This window comes from Carcharodon carcharias, chromosome 12 (assembly GCF_017639515.1).
Source record: "Carcharodon carcharias isolate sCarCar2 chromosome 12, sCarCar2.pri, whole genome shotgun sequence".
NCBI classification, from domain to species: domain Eukaryota; kingdom Metazoa; phylum Chordata; class Chondrichthyes; order Lamniformes; family Lamnidae; genus Carcharodon; species Carcharodon carcharias.
The window spans coordinates 22532541-22546913 of record NC_054478.1 but is presented as its reverse complement, the minus strand read 5'-3'; the positions used below and the strand labels follow the sequence as shown (position 1 = coordinate 22546913).

Below are 14373 nucleotides of genomic sequence, written 5' to 3'. Positions count from 1 at the left end.
GTTGCACCATAGGCCTTGTCCCTTTCACCCAGGTTCCTCAGCAACTGAACTACAGGCATGAAGAATTGGCTATTCCTCATCATCAGAGCAATGAAACCCACAATTTGACTTTTACAGATCAGTCCTTTAAATGCATTGGTCTATTCCAATGCAAAGATTTCATGTAAGTGCAAAAATCAGAGTTAAAATCTACACGATGCATCACAACTATCCCTATCAATCTCAAATTAAGCCTCCACATCACCATGATCTATGAGGTCGCCGAGAAGCTTACTAGTGATTCTTACTAGTGATTCTGTGAATTCTGCGCTCCTTCCATCTTCCCCTTCAACCACTCTATAAAGCTCAAAACCATTCTCTTGAATACTATTCCAATATCTGTGAAGGCTCTTCTAACTCCTGTCTCAGATTCCAGGACAAGATAGATAGAATTACTTCAAGTCTACAGAACAGAAACAGGCCATATGGCCCAGTGGGTCCACAGCATTGTTTATGCTCTATGTCATGAAAATATAATGAGTTTCATAATATTGTTGTGATTTATTGTAAAGGTAGATTGATAGTGGAGTTTGGATTAGTTTCTCTGTGCGTATATGTGTGTGTGTGTGTGTGTGTGGAGGGGGATTTAATTGAATTGCAGACAGCGAGTCTGGAGCTTTTGAGTTATCAAAAGAGAAGTGAGGTTTGAATGCTAAATAGGTAAACATGGCTGAAGTTTTAGGATGTAAGGTGTGAGGAAATATTGCATTTTAAGATAAACCAGAGTAGTTTGAATTTCAAAGAGATAGTAAGATGTTATACTTAGTCATGAGAAGTTAAGCCAGTATGTTTATTTTTCCCAAAGGTTACTGATAATATGAGTACTATGAGAAGATTTATATTTTGAGCAAAGTCAAATAGCAAAGACATATTGGAACAATGGGATTTACATTAAATAGAGAGAAACATGTATAAAGGAGATGAGATTATGTAAAAGGGGGAAGGAATTCTAAGATCTAACAAGTGTGAAAATCCTCCAGCCTCTATGCGTTAGGTTGCTGTCTACAGGAACTGAAGCTAAAAAAACTCACTTGTGAATGTCGTTGTCCAGGGCATTGTGTGCTTTGCCTGTGTCTGTTAAAATCTATTTTGTTCTTACTGTTGCCTTAATGGAGGTGCAACTGGGAGCCAGATTAATTAGGGGAGTTAGGAATTATTATAGTAGTAATTTGTAGACTTATGTATGAGCTTAAAATTCTTTCTTCTATTAATAAATGTTTAATTTAGTTTTGTAAAAAAAAAAACCTCAGCCTCAGTGGACTTATTACTACTGAATTCAAGGCACGGATCTCGAAATAAAATACAAATGGCAAAAACAGTTGTGGCAGTTGTTTCAAGTTTCCCTCTGGGATTAGAGCATCTCAGCATTTACCATCCGTGGTGCCATAACACTCCACACAAGGCTCCTCACACCCTTACTTCTTATCTCAACCATCATCAAATTCTTCAATTCTTTTCTCCCTTATTTGCATATTTAGCTTCCATGCTATTTGCCTTAACTATTCTTTGTGGTAGTTGGCCTTATAGAGAGTCTCATTTATGTTATCTGCTTCAATCTACTTTCCTTGGTTACTTACTCCTCAAGCCTCATCCCCCTTCTGGTCAGAAGTTTTTTTACAGCAACACAGATATGAATCTCTGTCTGAATAAGATGAAGAAGCATTCACAGTATCTAGCTTCTTGAACTGATACAAGCAATACATAATTAATGTAAACCACAAGTATATCTTTGTGTTTCAGTAGTTTCCAGTTCCTGGATGATATGTCCATGGTACTTAGTGACAACTTTCTTGCAAGAAGTGAACCGTACACTGATCGTGGAGTGACCGGCAACTCTTGAATCGTAGAATAGCAAAACACAGGAGGAGGCCATTCGGCCTATTGCTGTGTCTTTTTCAAAGAGCCTTTACAATTAGTTCCACTCCCCTGCTCTCTCCTTGTTGCCTTAGAAATGTTTCCTTTTAAATATTTATCCAATTCCCTTTTTAAAGTTATTATTGAATCCGCTTCCACCTACCTTTCAGGCAGCGCATGCCAGATCATAACAACTTGCTGCGTTAACTAGAGGTAACATGATGAAACTTTTTTTTATTTTGTCAATCATAATAAATCCGTGTCCTCTGGTTACTGCCACTGGAGACTTTCTCCCTATCTCCTCCACCAAAACCTTTCACATAAATTTGAATACCTCTATTAAATTACCTACTTGGCTGTAAGAGGAACAACTCCAGTTTCTCCTTATCCCTGGCACCATTCTGCAGTCCCTTGACATCCCCCCCCAATAAAGGCCCAAGTTACCTATTTTCATCTGGAAGTTATTGAATGAGTGTTCGTTGATGTACTTCATCTGGTCCATTAGCCTCATGGCATAGTCTGCCAGTGCCTTGATGTGTGTTTTCCCAGCTTTGTCATACGTGGAGTCATTCAGACCTGATGCTGCCATATACGTGCTACCTATAGTCTTAATCTTCTCCAACTGTCGGAATTGCTCTTCGCTAATGATCTGTAATGAACCAAACAACAACTTTGTTGTAACTTAGAGACACTGGCCATAACACCATCTTTTGCAAGGTTGGGATGATGATTGCGCATCCTCCAGATGCATGACCTCTATCACCTAGGAGGAGCAGCAGGTGCATGGGAAAACCATCACCTCCCAAGTTCCCCTCCAAGTCACACACCGTCCTGACTTGGAACTATATGGCTGTTCCTTCACTGTCGCTGGGTCAAAAATCCTATAACTCCCTTGTAACAGCACTGTGGGTGCAGTGGACTGCAGTGATTGAAGAAGGTAGCTCATCATCATCTTCTCAATTGCCAATCAGGGATGGGCAATAAATGCTGGCCTTGCCATTTTTAAAAAATTCTTTCATGGGATGTGGGCGGCAAGGCCAGCATTTGTGGCCCATCTCTAACTGCCCTTGAACTGAGATACTTGCTAGGCCATTTCAGAGAACAGTTAAGAGTCAAACGCATTCCTATGGATCTGGAGTCACATGTAGGCCAAACCAGGTAAGGATGGCAGATTTCCTTCCCTAAAGGACATCAGTGAACCAGATGGGTTTTTGCAACAATTGAAGGTAGTTTCATGGTCACTATTACCAAGACAAGCTTCCAAATACAGATTTTGTTATTTGAATTTAAGTTCCACCAGCTGCTTTGGTGGGAATTGATCTCAGGTCCCCAGAACATTAGCCTGGGGCCTCTGGATTACTTGTGCAGTGACACTACCACTACACCACCATGACGCCCATATTCCAGGAACAAATAAAAAAGCGCCTCATCTAGAATCAGGCATCCAGAAAGGACCTTTGGGGCAGGATATTGCGCTCGTCAGGCAGGCGGGCACCCAACCGGAGTGAGCGTGAAATGACGCGGGATGATGTCACAACACCATCGTGCACTCGCACGATATTTCGGTCGGCGGGTACGCACGGGAGTCAGCAGCGCACCCGCCAATAATTAACAGGCCAATTCAGGCCGTTGAAGTCTTTGGATTTTTTTTTAGGAAACCTCATCCATGGGTGGGATGAGGTTTCCAACAGCAAATGAAAAGTAAATAAAAATTTTTAAATTTCATTCATAACATGCCCCTGCTCATGTGACAGAGTCACCTGAGCAGGGACATGTTCTTAATATTGCTTAAGTTTTTAAGTTTTGAGTTTGTAAACCTTCAGCTCTCTGAGGCAGCTCTGTGACTCAGGGAGCTTTCATTGCGCGTGCCTGTGCACATGCGTGAACTTCGACTCTCCCCCTCCTCCCACCCCCAGCCTGGCAACGCTGAGCATTACAGCGCGCGTGTCTCACACTGAAAGCACGAAATAACTCCATGTTGGGGCCCGATCGTGGGTGGTGGTCAGCTTTGTGACCGCTCCTGGGCCCGCCTGTTGCGCCTGCCCCGTGAGGGCAAAATTCTGCCCTTGGTTTGACCACCCATTTCCACTGCCCACCATTATTCCCATCTCACAGCATATGCCCTGGGATTTTGTCCCCAGTATCCTAGGATTACCAACTCTCCAGGATTACTAGCAGACTTGGGCGGTTAAAGGTAATGCCCTGAATAGCAAAATTAAAAAATCCAAAACATTGTGGACCGTTACTCGGGTTGCCAACCCTCCAGGGTTAGACTGGAGTCTCCAGGAATCAAAGGCAGTTTTCCAGGACACTGCTTAGAACAAAAACCTGAGAGAATAATCGTAAAAAATGATAAAAATTCATTAAAAAAATAGCAGTTGGGGTTTAAAAATGGGTGTTAAACAGTCAATAATCACCCAATTGACTCTTGAGAAGAGACTATTATGGTTCCCATCTGGCTGGGAAAGCAATGTGCCACAAGGACGAACATGTTGGTTTGACCAATGGCGGGACAGTGGGAGACAGGGTGTCATGTAATAATGTCTCCAGGAATACATCCAACTAGAGTTGGCAACTCAATTACGTTCCACATTTTGCCATTAGAATAGGATTTTAGCTTTGATGCTGATAATGATCCTTCAATCCCTCCTTGGCCTTGCTCCTGTCTATCTCTGTAACGTCCTCCAGCCCTACATATTTATATTGCACCTTTAACGTACCGTACCGAAGTGTCCCAAGACGCTTCACCAAAACATTATAAAACAATGCATGGCAGTGAGCCACATAAGGAGATATTAGGTCAGATGACCAAAAACTTGGTCAGGGAGGTATGGTTTAAGAAGTGTCTTAAAGGGGGAGAGTGAGATGCAGAGGCAGAGAGGTTTAGGGAGGCAAGTCCAAATCTTGAGGCCTAGGCAACCGATGGCACAGCCACCAATGGTGGAGCAATTATATTTACAAAGGGCATGGTTAGATGAGCGCAGATATCTCCGAGGGTTATGGGGCTGGAAGAGATTAGAGATAGGGAGGGGCTAGGCCATGGAGAGATTTGTAAACAGAAATGAAAATTTCAAAATCAAGACACTGTTTGACCAGGAGCCAATGTAGGTCAGTGGGCAAAGGGGTGATGTGGGACTTGGTGCGAGTCACGATACGGGCAGCAAAGCTTTGGATGACCTCGAGTTCACGGAGGGTAGAACGTAGGAGAACAGCCAGCAGCGTGTTGGAATAGTGATGTCTAGAGGAAGTGAAGGTATAGATGAGGGTTTCAGCAGCATAGGAGCTGAGACGGTGGTAGGGGAGATGGTGAGGGAAGATGAGCAATGTTTAGTATGAAGGATGTTCCCTCCGAGATCTTTGCAGAGCTCAGTTCTCCCCTCCTGTCTCGATTTTAATCACTGGCTGATCATTCGAAACTGTACCTTCAGCTGTCTAGACCTTAAGCTCTGGATTTCCCTCCCTAAACTGCTCTGTCTTTCTCTCCTCCTTTAAATGGCTCTTTACCCACTTGTTTTTTTGGTCATCTGTCCTAAATTAATATGATAAAATGTCCCAAGATGCTTCACAGCACCCATTGGCAAACAAAATTTGACATTGAGCCATGCAAGGAGATATTAGAAACAAAAACAATTACCTGGAAAAACTCAGCAGGTCTGGCAGCAACGGCGGAGAAGAAAAGAGTTGACGTTTCGAGTCCTCATGACCCTTCAACAGAACTTTTCTTCTCCGCCGATGCTGTCAGACTGGCTGAGTTTTTCCAGGTAATTCTGTTTTTGTTTTGGATTTCCAGCATCTGCAGTTTTTTTGTTTTTATCAAGGAGATATTAGGCCAGGTGACAAAAAGTTTGGTCAAAGTGGTGAACCTTTAAAAATTGAGGCATTGCCATACTGGGAGCCAATGTAGGTCATCGAGCACAGGGGTGATAGGTGAATGGGGCGAATTAGGATACAGGATGAGCTCAAAGAGTCAACGCAGGATGCAAGAGGTTGAGGCCAGACAGGAGAACTTTTGAATCATCAAGTCTGGAGGTAATGGAGGAGAGTTAATTTATTCTTCCATGGGATGTGGGCATCATTGCCCATCCTTAATTGAACTGAATGGTTTGCTAGGCCATTGTAGAGGACAGTTAAGAGTCAACCACACTGCTGTGGATCTGGAGTCACATGTAGGCCAGGCCAGGTAAGGAAGGCAGATTTCCTCCCCCAAAGGGCATTAGTGAACCAGGTGGGTTTTTAACAACAATCAATGATAATTTCAAGGTCACCATTTCTGAGACCAGAGTTTAATTCCAGATTTTGTTAATTGAATTTAAATTCCACCGGCTGCCGTGGTGGGATTTGAACCCATGCCCCCAGAGGATTAGCTTGGGGGCCTCTGGATTACTGGCCCAGTGATGTTAACAGCCATGCTACCATCTCCCCCATTGCAGCAGCAAATACACAGATCAATACATCCTTGCTTCCAATCACCCAGTATCAGCACTGCCAGCCACACTTGCCTCATCAAAGTCAGCAATGATCTCATTTAAAAGTCGGAGGCACTCGACCCCTTCGTTGTTTGCCTCCAACTCGACGTAGAACTCGGAGAAGTTGCTGATGGAGGCGAACATTACAGCCACACACTCACAGGACTGGTAGTACAGCTCATCATTACGCCTCTCACGTGCAAGGAAATGTGCAGCGACATCTTTGGGCAGGATATTGTGCAGAAGGCGTCTGTTGTAGGCCTGAAGTTCTTCCATTTCTTCTTTCTCTTCAGTGGCCTGGCCAAGAAATGGCAAAGACTTATTATCGTGTTGAGAATTTGGAACACTTATTTTTAATGACAGTCATGCTTATATTTATATACACAGAGCCCAATCACATTTATTGCCCAGTCTGTCAACATGCCTCTCGGGTATGATAGTTTTAGGATCATACATCACAGAAGGAGGCCATTTGGCCCATTATGCCTGTGCCAGTTCTTTGAAAGTATGTTATCGAATTCGTCCCACTCCCCCTGCTCTTCTTCGTATCCCTGCTTTTCAGTTCCATTTGAAAGTTATTTCTCAATCTGCTCTTCCACCCTTTCAGGCAGTGCATTCCAGAGCGTAACCAGCTGCTTCTTCATCTCCTTGCCTGATTCTTTTGCCAATTATCTTAATTGTCCTGGTCATGATACTGGGCCATTGACCAACAGGACGGGGTTGTGAGCTTAAAGTCAGGCAAGTCGAGTTGTGAAATTGTGTGGGATCTATGAGCAACAGCTGCAGAAACATCTGCATCCTCAACCAAATGGGCAGCAACACAAAGGCAAGAGACAAAGCTAAAGGGTGTGCGAGCATTTCCTGTCAAAAGTAGCAAATGCACGATCCTATTCAGCCTCTTCCTCAAGTCCCCGCCATTGTCTGCAGCCAATTCAGTTCACCCCACATGACATTGGGAAGCCTCTGAGTGCACCGGAGGCAGCAAAGACTGTGCCTTAATGACATCCCAGCTGTACAGCGCTGAAGCCCTGCATACCAGCAATACTTGTTACACCCCACCTTCCGCTCTCTAAAGCCAAACTGTCCCCAGTGCAGCTTTGACATGTGGTGAGTGGCCCAGATAACTCCCATCGCAAAAAGCAGGGCAAATCTAATCTGTCAGCCTCCCCCACCACACTCATTATCAGCTAACTGATGGAACTGAGTTATCAATAGCTCCATTATGCAACTGATCCTGAACGGTCTTGACAAGGTGGACATGGAAAGAACGTTTCCTCTTGTGGGTGAGTCCGGAACTAGGACGCGCCGTTTTAAAATTAGGGGTCGACCTTTCAGGACAGAGATGAGGAGAAACTTTTCCTCTCAGAGGATTGTGCGACTTTGGAACTCTCTGCCTCAGAGGGCAGTGGAAGCGGGGCCACTGAATATTTTTAAGGCAGAGGTGGATAGATTCTTGTCAGGCAAGGGAATCAAAGGTTGTCGGGGGTAGATAGGAATGTGGAACTCAAAGCAGAAACAGATCAGCCATGATCTTATTGAATGGTGGAGCAGACACGAGGGGCCAAATGGCCTACTCCTGCTCCTGTTTTGTATATTCGTATGTTTGCAACACCTAATCATCAATAACCTGCCATACAATGTCCATCCGGCTGCAAACTTCAACAGAGATTTCTTCCAGGCAATGGACATGAGTGATGGGTCTCAGGGGAAAGTTATTTTTTAATTTGTTCACGGGACATGGGTGTCAATGGGAAGGCTGTCCCTATACAACTGAGTGGCCAGCTAGGCCACTTCATATTAAGTAAAGAGGCAACCACATTGCTGTGAGTCTGGAGGCACACCTAAACCAGATTGAGTAAGGTTAGAAGATTTCCCTTCCCTCAAGGAAATTAGTGAACTAGGTAATTTGTTTTAATGATAATCTAGTAGCCTCTTGGTCACTGTTACTGATGCTACCATTTCCTCCAGTATAATTCAAGATTTATTTAATGTGATTTAAATTCCCTAGTTGCCTTGGTGGGATTTGAACTCATGCCACAATATCATTAGTCCAGGCCTCTGGATAAGAAGCCCAGTAACATAGGTCAGGAATTTCTGGCCCTGCCTGAGCAGGGATTCCCCATGACAGATTGACGAGCCATTTAAATCTCCAGTGAATTTGGTGGGACCGGAAGATCCTGCCAGAAAATCCCACCCATAGCCACTGTGCTACCATACATGACACAAGTGTAAGAGGTAACCATCCCTCAAATGTTCAATAAGTATGTAGGGAGGGACCCAAGTAATACTGAGCTCAGTGACTCCCCAGAGGCTGGAGTCACACTTGATATAAAGGAAGACTGACCAAATGCTCAACCAACTATATCAACACCATGGTTAAGAAAGCAGGTTAGAGGCTGGGTACTCTGCAATGAGTAGCTCACTTCCTGAACATTGAAAGACTCATCACCATCTACAAGGGTCTGCCCAGTTCTGTAATGGAATAACGCATTACCATCACTGAATACCCCACTATCAACATCCTGGGGGGGTTACCATTGACCAGAAACTGAACTGGACTAGCCATATAGATACTGTGGCTACAAGAGCAGGTCAGAGGCTTAGAATCCTGTGACGAGTAACTCACCTCCTGACTCCCCAAAGCCCGTCCACCATCTACAAGGCACAAGTCAGGAGTGTGATGGAATACTCCCCATTTGCCTGGATGAGTGCAGCTTCCACAACACTCAAGAAGCTCGACACCATCCAGGACAAAGCAGCCCACTTGATTGGCACCCCATCCACAAACATCCAACTTACTTACCTGGATAGTTACTCAGGAAATGTTAGATAGGAAAACCCCTAATTATTCACACTGAACACCCCCCAACTACTCCCTCGAATCCCTGACTATCCTCTTGACTCCCCCACTCCCCCAGACCTGACCCAATACCCCTTCGACCACCTATCCCCCCCAGACCAACCTGACTACCCTGACCTGATTCAACCCTCAAACCAAACCTGACCCGACCCCACCACCCAGCTCCCCCGACTCCCCCCGACCCAACTTGACTACCCACTTACCTCACTCATCCTACCGCCCTCAATCGCCTTACCCACTTATCCACTTACCTTACCCATCCAACCTCCTTTACACACTTGACTTCTGTCCGTTTCTTTTCAAAGAAGCTTTGGGGCATTTAAGTTCTTATTTACCAGATTACAGCAGCTAGTGCCATTAAAAATGGAGCTATGGCTCCTGCATTGATTTCCTGTGCTACCCCTTACGAGGTGTGCTGCACTCTGTCGGTTGTGAAGGATCCTCCATCAGTAAAAGCGGAAGACAGTACGTGTGCATTTTTGTTTATTTGGGCTCGGAAATAGGGTTTCCGATTCTGATTGGAAGACCCGGGCCATCGTGTTCATTTTTGGACTTCAGCCACTGTGGTTGTAGCGGCAAACATTGCAACCAATTTGGATTCAATGAGAGGCCACACAAACGACAATGAACGATCAGCTAATCTATTTTTGATTGACTTATCCATTTTCAAGACAATAATTGACAGCCACGTATAGCGACCCATGGCCTGAGGATATGCTGGATAAATATTTAAACCCTTCAAAGAGAGAAGAGAAAAAAATACGCCTCCCGCCTTCAGTTTATTCAGCCCCATAAAGAAACTTCCTGATCTCTTGGTTCTCACTTCCACTAAAGGGAGTCTAAGCCTAAGCTCTCTTTTCCCTTGGTAGATTACTGACGACGCTCGTGAAGTTTCAGAACGTTTCGTTTTTAATTTAGTCCCTTCAAGACTTCCTTGACGCGCAGTCAGGAACACGGGCCTTTGGCTGATTTTGTTTTCCATCCCATGGCCCAGGAAAAATTGAGGTTGTGTGTAGTGTTTTTGTAGCAACTTTGTGGACCAGCGATCAAATCTTCTTTCTTGTCACCACATGATTGATTTGTTCACTTCATCTCAGATCTATGATCTTGCTAATATCCTCTGTAATTATTTCTTAAAACCACAGAATAATACAGGTGCCTGACCCCGCACCCGGGAAGCCTGGGACAGGATGTGTGCCGGATTTGTGGATATTCTGGATTTTGACTACTCATGAGCTTGGTGGTTGGGGCCAGGGGCGGGGGGGGGTGTGTGTGCGGGGAATAGAATTAATTAAATCTCAAAGCTGGAAAGGGATGGGGGGGAGGTGGTGGCTGGTGGCGGGGAGAACCAGCTTCCGCACCATTAATCCTGATGTGGAATCAATAAGGCCCAACCCAAAGTGCAAGGGATCAGCGTGCTGTGACCCAGATGTGATGGACAGCAATGCCTGATAGGGATTGTAGTGTCCAAGGTGGTTTGCGGGTCCTTTTGGGATGCCGAATAAGGGATTCTGGTACCTGTACCACATATAGATAGGCTATTCAGCCCATCATGCCTGTGATGGCTCTTTGAAAGAGCTGACTTGAAAGAGCTAATTCGCCTCACATCCCCTTCTCGTGGGATATGTGGAACTTTTTTTGTTCCAGCTCTACTCGGTCCCCCTCCCTCGCCTGTTTCTCTTCCCAGCACATAGGTGAATGTATTGGAGCCATTTCCAGCTTGTGCCTCCTAGAAAGCTCTCTGAATTCGAAACAGTAGCTTCAAATCAAACTGCAGAGATTTTCCCGAGTGGGAAACCTTGCAACCAAATGCACTACCCATTCCGACCCACTGGGAGCCACTGTTGTCAATTGTTTTGAGGCTTACTCTAAAATTATCACTTATCAGTGCCATGCCGACCCACTCAGTGCAGCGATGTTCTATCTAACGTAACCACTCAACGAATGCCAATCACTCCCGGCACCAGAATGCTGAATTTAGGACCGGGATCCTCTGAATAACGTTCCTAAATATCGGCTGTAACACACAGGTCAAAATAGTGTTACTGGAAAATTCCAGGGGCAGAATTTTTAGCTCGGCGTGTGGGCACATGCCTGACCTGCTTGAACGTAAATTAGTGCGTGATGACGTCGTCCCACGTTTGCGCGATATTTTGGTTCGCAGGCGCGCACAGAAGTCGGAAATGCACCCGCCAACCATCAAGAGGGCAATCAAGCCCATCAAACCTCCAACTGTCCCCTACTTTCCATGGTCTGTCCAACCTTATGGTTGGCAGATGGGCGAAAACCTCAAATGCAAACCTAACCATAACCATAATCCGAGCTAAAACACTAAACCTAACCCTAATTCTATTCCTAGCTCTAAACGTAACTGCAGCCCTGGCCGTAACTTTTGCCCATCAAGATTAAATTGCCTGCTGACGCCATTGCCTGGACCCCGATATGAAGGATAGCCACTGGGGTAAGGTACCAGATCACACCCAGCGAGGACTATGGAGGCCCACCCCACCACAAGGAGAGAAGAGAAAGTCACATTTAATAACAAATACTTAATTAAATAGAATATATCGCACAGAAATAGGCTATTTGGTGTTTATGTTCCACACAAGACTCCTCCCTCACTAACAGCACTGCGTGGACTGCAGTGGTTCAAGAAGGCAGCTCACCCCCACCTTCTCAAGGGCAATTAGGGATGAGCAATAAATGCTGGCCTAACCAGTGAAGCCCACATCCCATAAAAATGAATTTTAAAAAATTATCTCAGCCCATCCACATACCCTTCTATTCCTTTGTCCCTCATATGTTCATTTAGCTTCCCTTAAGTGTATCCAAAGTACTCACCTCAGTAGTTCCTCTTGGTAATAGCCTAGCAAGCCACTCAGTTCAAGGGCAATTAGGGATGGGCAACAAATGCTGGCCTCGCCAGTGACGCCCACATCCCATGAAAGAATAAAGGGAAAAAAACAGCTTTCTGGTAACTGTAGAGGATTCCCTATTAGTGGCTGTTTTATATTTATGACCTCGCAGTTTTGAACACCTCCACAAGTGAAACATTTTCTCTCTGTCTACCCTACCCTCCATAATCTTATAGATTTCAATCAGATCACCCTTCTGCCTTTTCAATAAATAATCCCCCCCCCCCCCCAAACGACTGGATACCCGGATGGACATCAGGTGTGATGGAGAATGAAATAAAACCAATTGATTACCTTTGAAATCATATCATAAATTCACTTGGGCTATCCAAGCTGCACTGGTCTTTTCTTCCACATGAGTGATTCAATGTACAGAACACTCAGTAAAATAAGTGCACCCTACAGATGAAACAGACATTTTTTTTTCCCTCCATATCCCTCCTTGTATTGAGGAAGACAGTACATGTGTAAATTATCAGCTGGGCTTGGTTGGTAGCACGATTACCATTGAGCCAAGTCCCACTACTGTGCAGTACCGGGGCTGGGAGAGGTTGTGTGGACGTGTAGCATTGTTAGGACTGCCATCTCTCAAGTAGTCATATCCTGTACCACCACTTGAAGATGAGTGGGGAGTCCTCTTGGTTTCTTGGCCAACATTCTTCCTTATGAGGGAAGAGTAGCTGAGGCAATTTCCTACTGCTTTCCTCACCGTTTTTATCTTCAGGGAACCTTCTCCTGGGTGAACGAAAACCCAAGGCTAAAGAGCCCCACATAGCTTTTCGAAGGAGGGGAACCGCAGCCATCAGAAGCATGTACCCCGGCTGAGTGTGAACCCAGTATTTAGAGACCATTCTCTAGTCTTCACTCACCTAGTCTGCCAAAGAAGAGCTCTAATTCTTCACCTGCTGACTCAACAGGGAATGCCATCACTAAGTGAAATATCTCTTCCCTCACCGAATCAATACCTCCACATACTTTTGAAAAGTAGTCATTATTCTAATGTAGGCAACAAGACAGTCAATTTGCACACAGCAAGTTCCCACAATGAAAGCTGAGCTAGCTGAAGTGAACTGGGAAACTAGGCTGGAGGATTGATCAATAGAGAAGCAGTGGCAGACATTTAAGGGGATATTTCAGAATATTCAGAATAAGTACATTCCTAATTTAAGTAAAAATTCTAAGGGGAGGACCCACCATCAGTGGTTAAATACAGATGTTAAGGAAAGCATAAAACTTAAGGAAAGAGCATATAACTCCGCAAAGATGAGTAGCCGGGTAGATGATTGGACAGAATATAATGAACGGCAGAGAATGACTATAAGGCTAATCAGGAGAAAGAAATTAGAGTATGAGAGGAAGCTAGCTAGAAATGTAAAAATGGATAGCAAGAGTTTCTATAGGTATTTAAAAAGGAAAAGAGTAAGTGAAGTGAGTGTTGGTCCTCTACAGAGTGACAGTGGGGATTTAATAGTAAATAATAAGGAAATGGCAGAAGAAACAAACAAATATTTTGCTTCTGTGTTCACTATAGATACAAAAAACATTCCAGTAATAGCTGTGAATTAGGAGGTGAACAGGAGAAAGGAACTTGGTGAAATTGAAATCACCAGGGAAATAGTACTGAGCAAATTGCAGGCTGACAAGTCTCCGGGTCCCGACAGACTACATCCTAGGGTCTTAAAAGAGGTGGCTAATGAGGTAGTCGATGCGCTGGTGTCAATTTTCCAAAATTCGCCAGATTCTGGAAAGTTTCCATCAGATTGGAAAGTAGCAAATGTACCCCCTCTATTCAAGGAGGGAGAGAGGCAGAAAACAGGAAACTATAAGCCAGTTAGCTTGATGTCTGTTGTGGGGAAGTTATTAGAATCGACCATTAAGGAGGTTATAGCTGGGCACTTAGAAGCGCTCAAGGCAATCGGGAAGAGTCAGCATGGTTTTGTGAAAGGAAAATCATGTTTAACCAATTTATCGGAGTTTTTTGAAAGCATAACATGCGCAGGGGACAAAGGGGAGTCTGTAGTGTACTTGGATTTCCAGAAAGCATTTGATAAGGTGCCACATCAAAGATTATTACAGAAAATAAAAGCGCATGGTGCAGTGGTTAACATATTAGCATGGATAGAAGATTGGCTGGCTGGCAGAAAGCAGAGAGTATGCATAAATGTGTCTTTTTCTGATTGGCAGGATGTGACGAGTGGAGTCCCACAGGGGTCTGTGCTGGGGCCTCAACTTTTTACAA

At 44.5% G+C, this 14373-nt stretch overlaps 1 protein-coding gene across 3 annotated transcripts in view; it reads right to left on the bottom strand.

Moving 5' to 3' along the window:
- The window catches only part of adcy5 (adenylate cyclase 5), a 368070-nt gene that overhangs the window by 5503 nt on the left and 348194 nt on the right, over positions 1–14373 (bottom strand). For all 3 annotated transcript variants that reach the window (XM_041200521.1, XM_041200522.1, XM_041200523.1), the window contains 2 exons: positions 6393–6656; positions 2338–2542 (listed from right to left, as the gene is read on the bottom strand). In XM_041200521.1, the coding sequence (XP_041056455.1) occupies positions 2338–2542; positions 6393–6656 (469 nt within the window). The remainder of the gene's footprint in view (positions 1–2337; positions 2543–6392; positions 6657–14373) is intronic.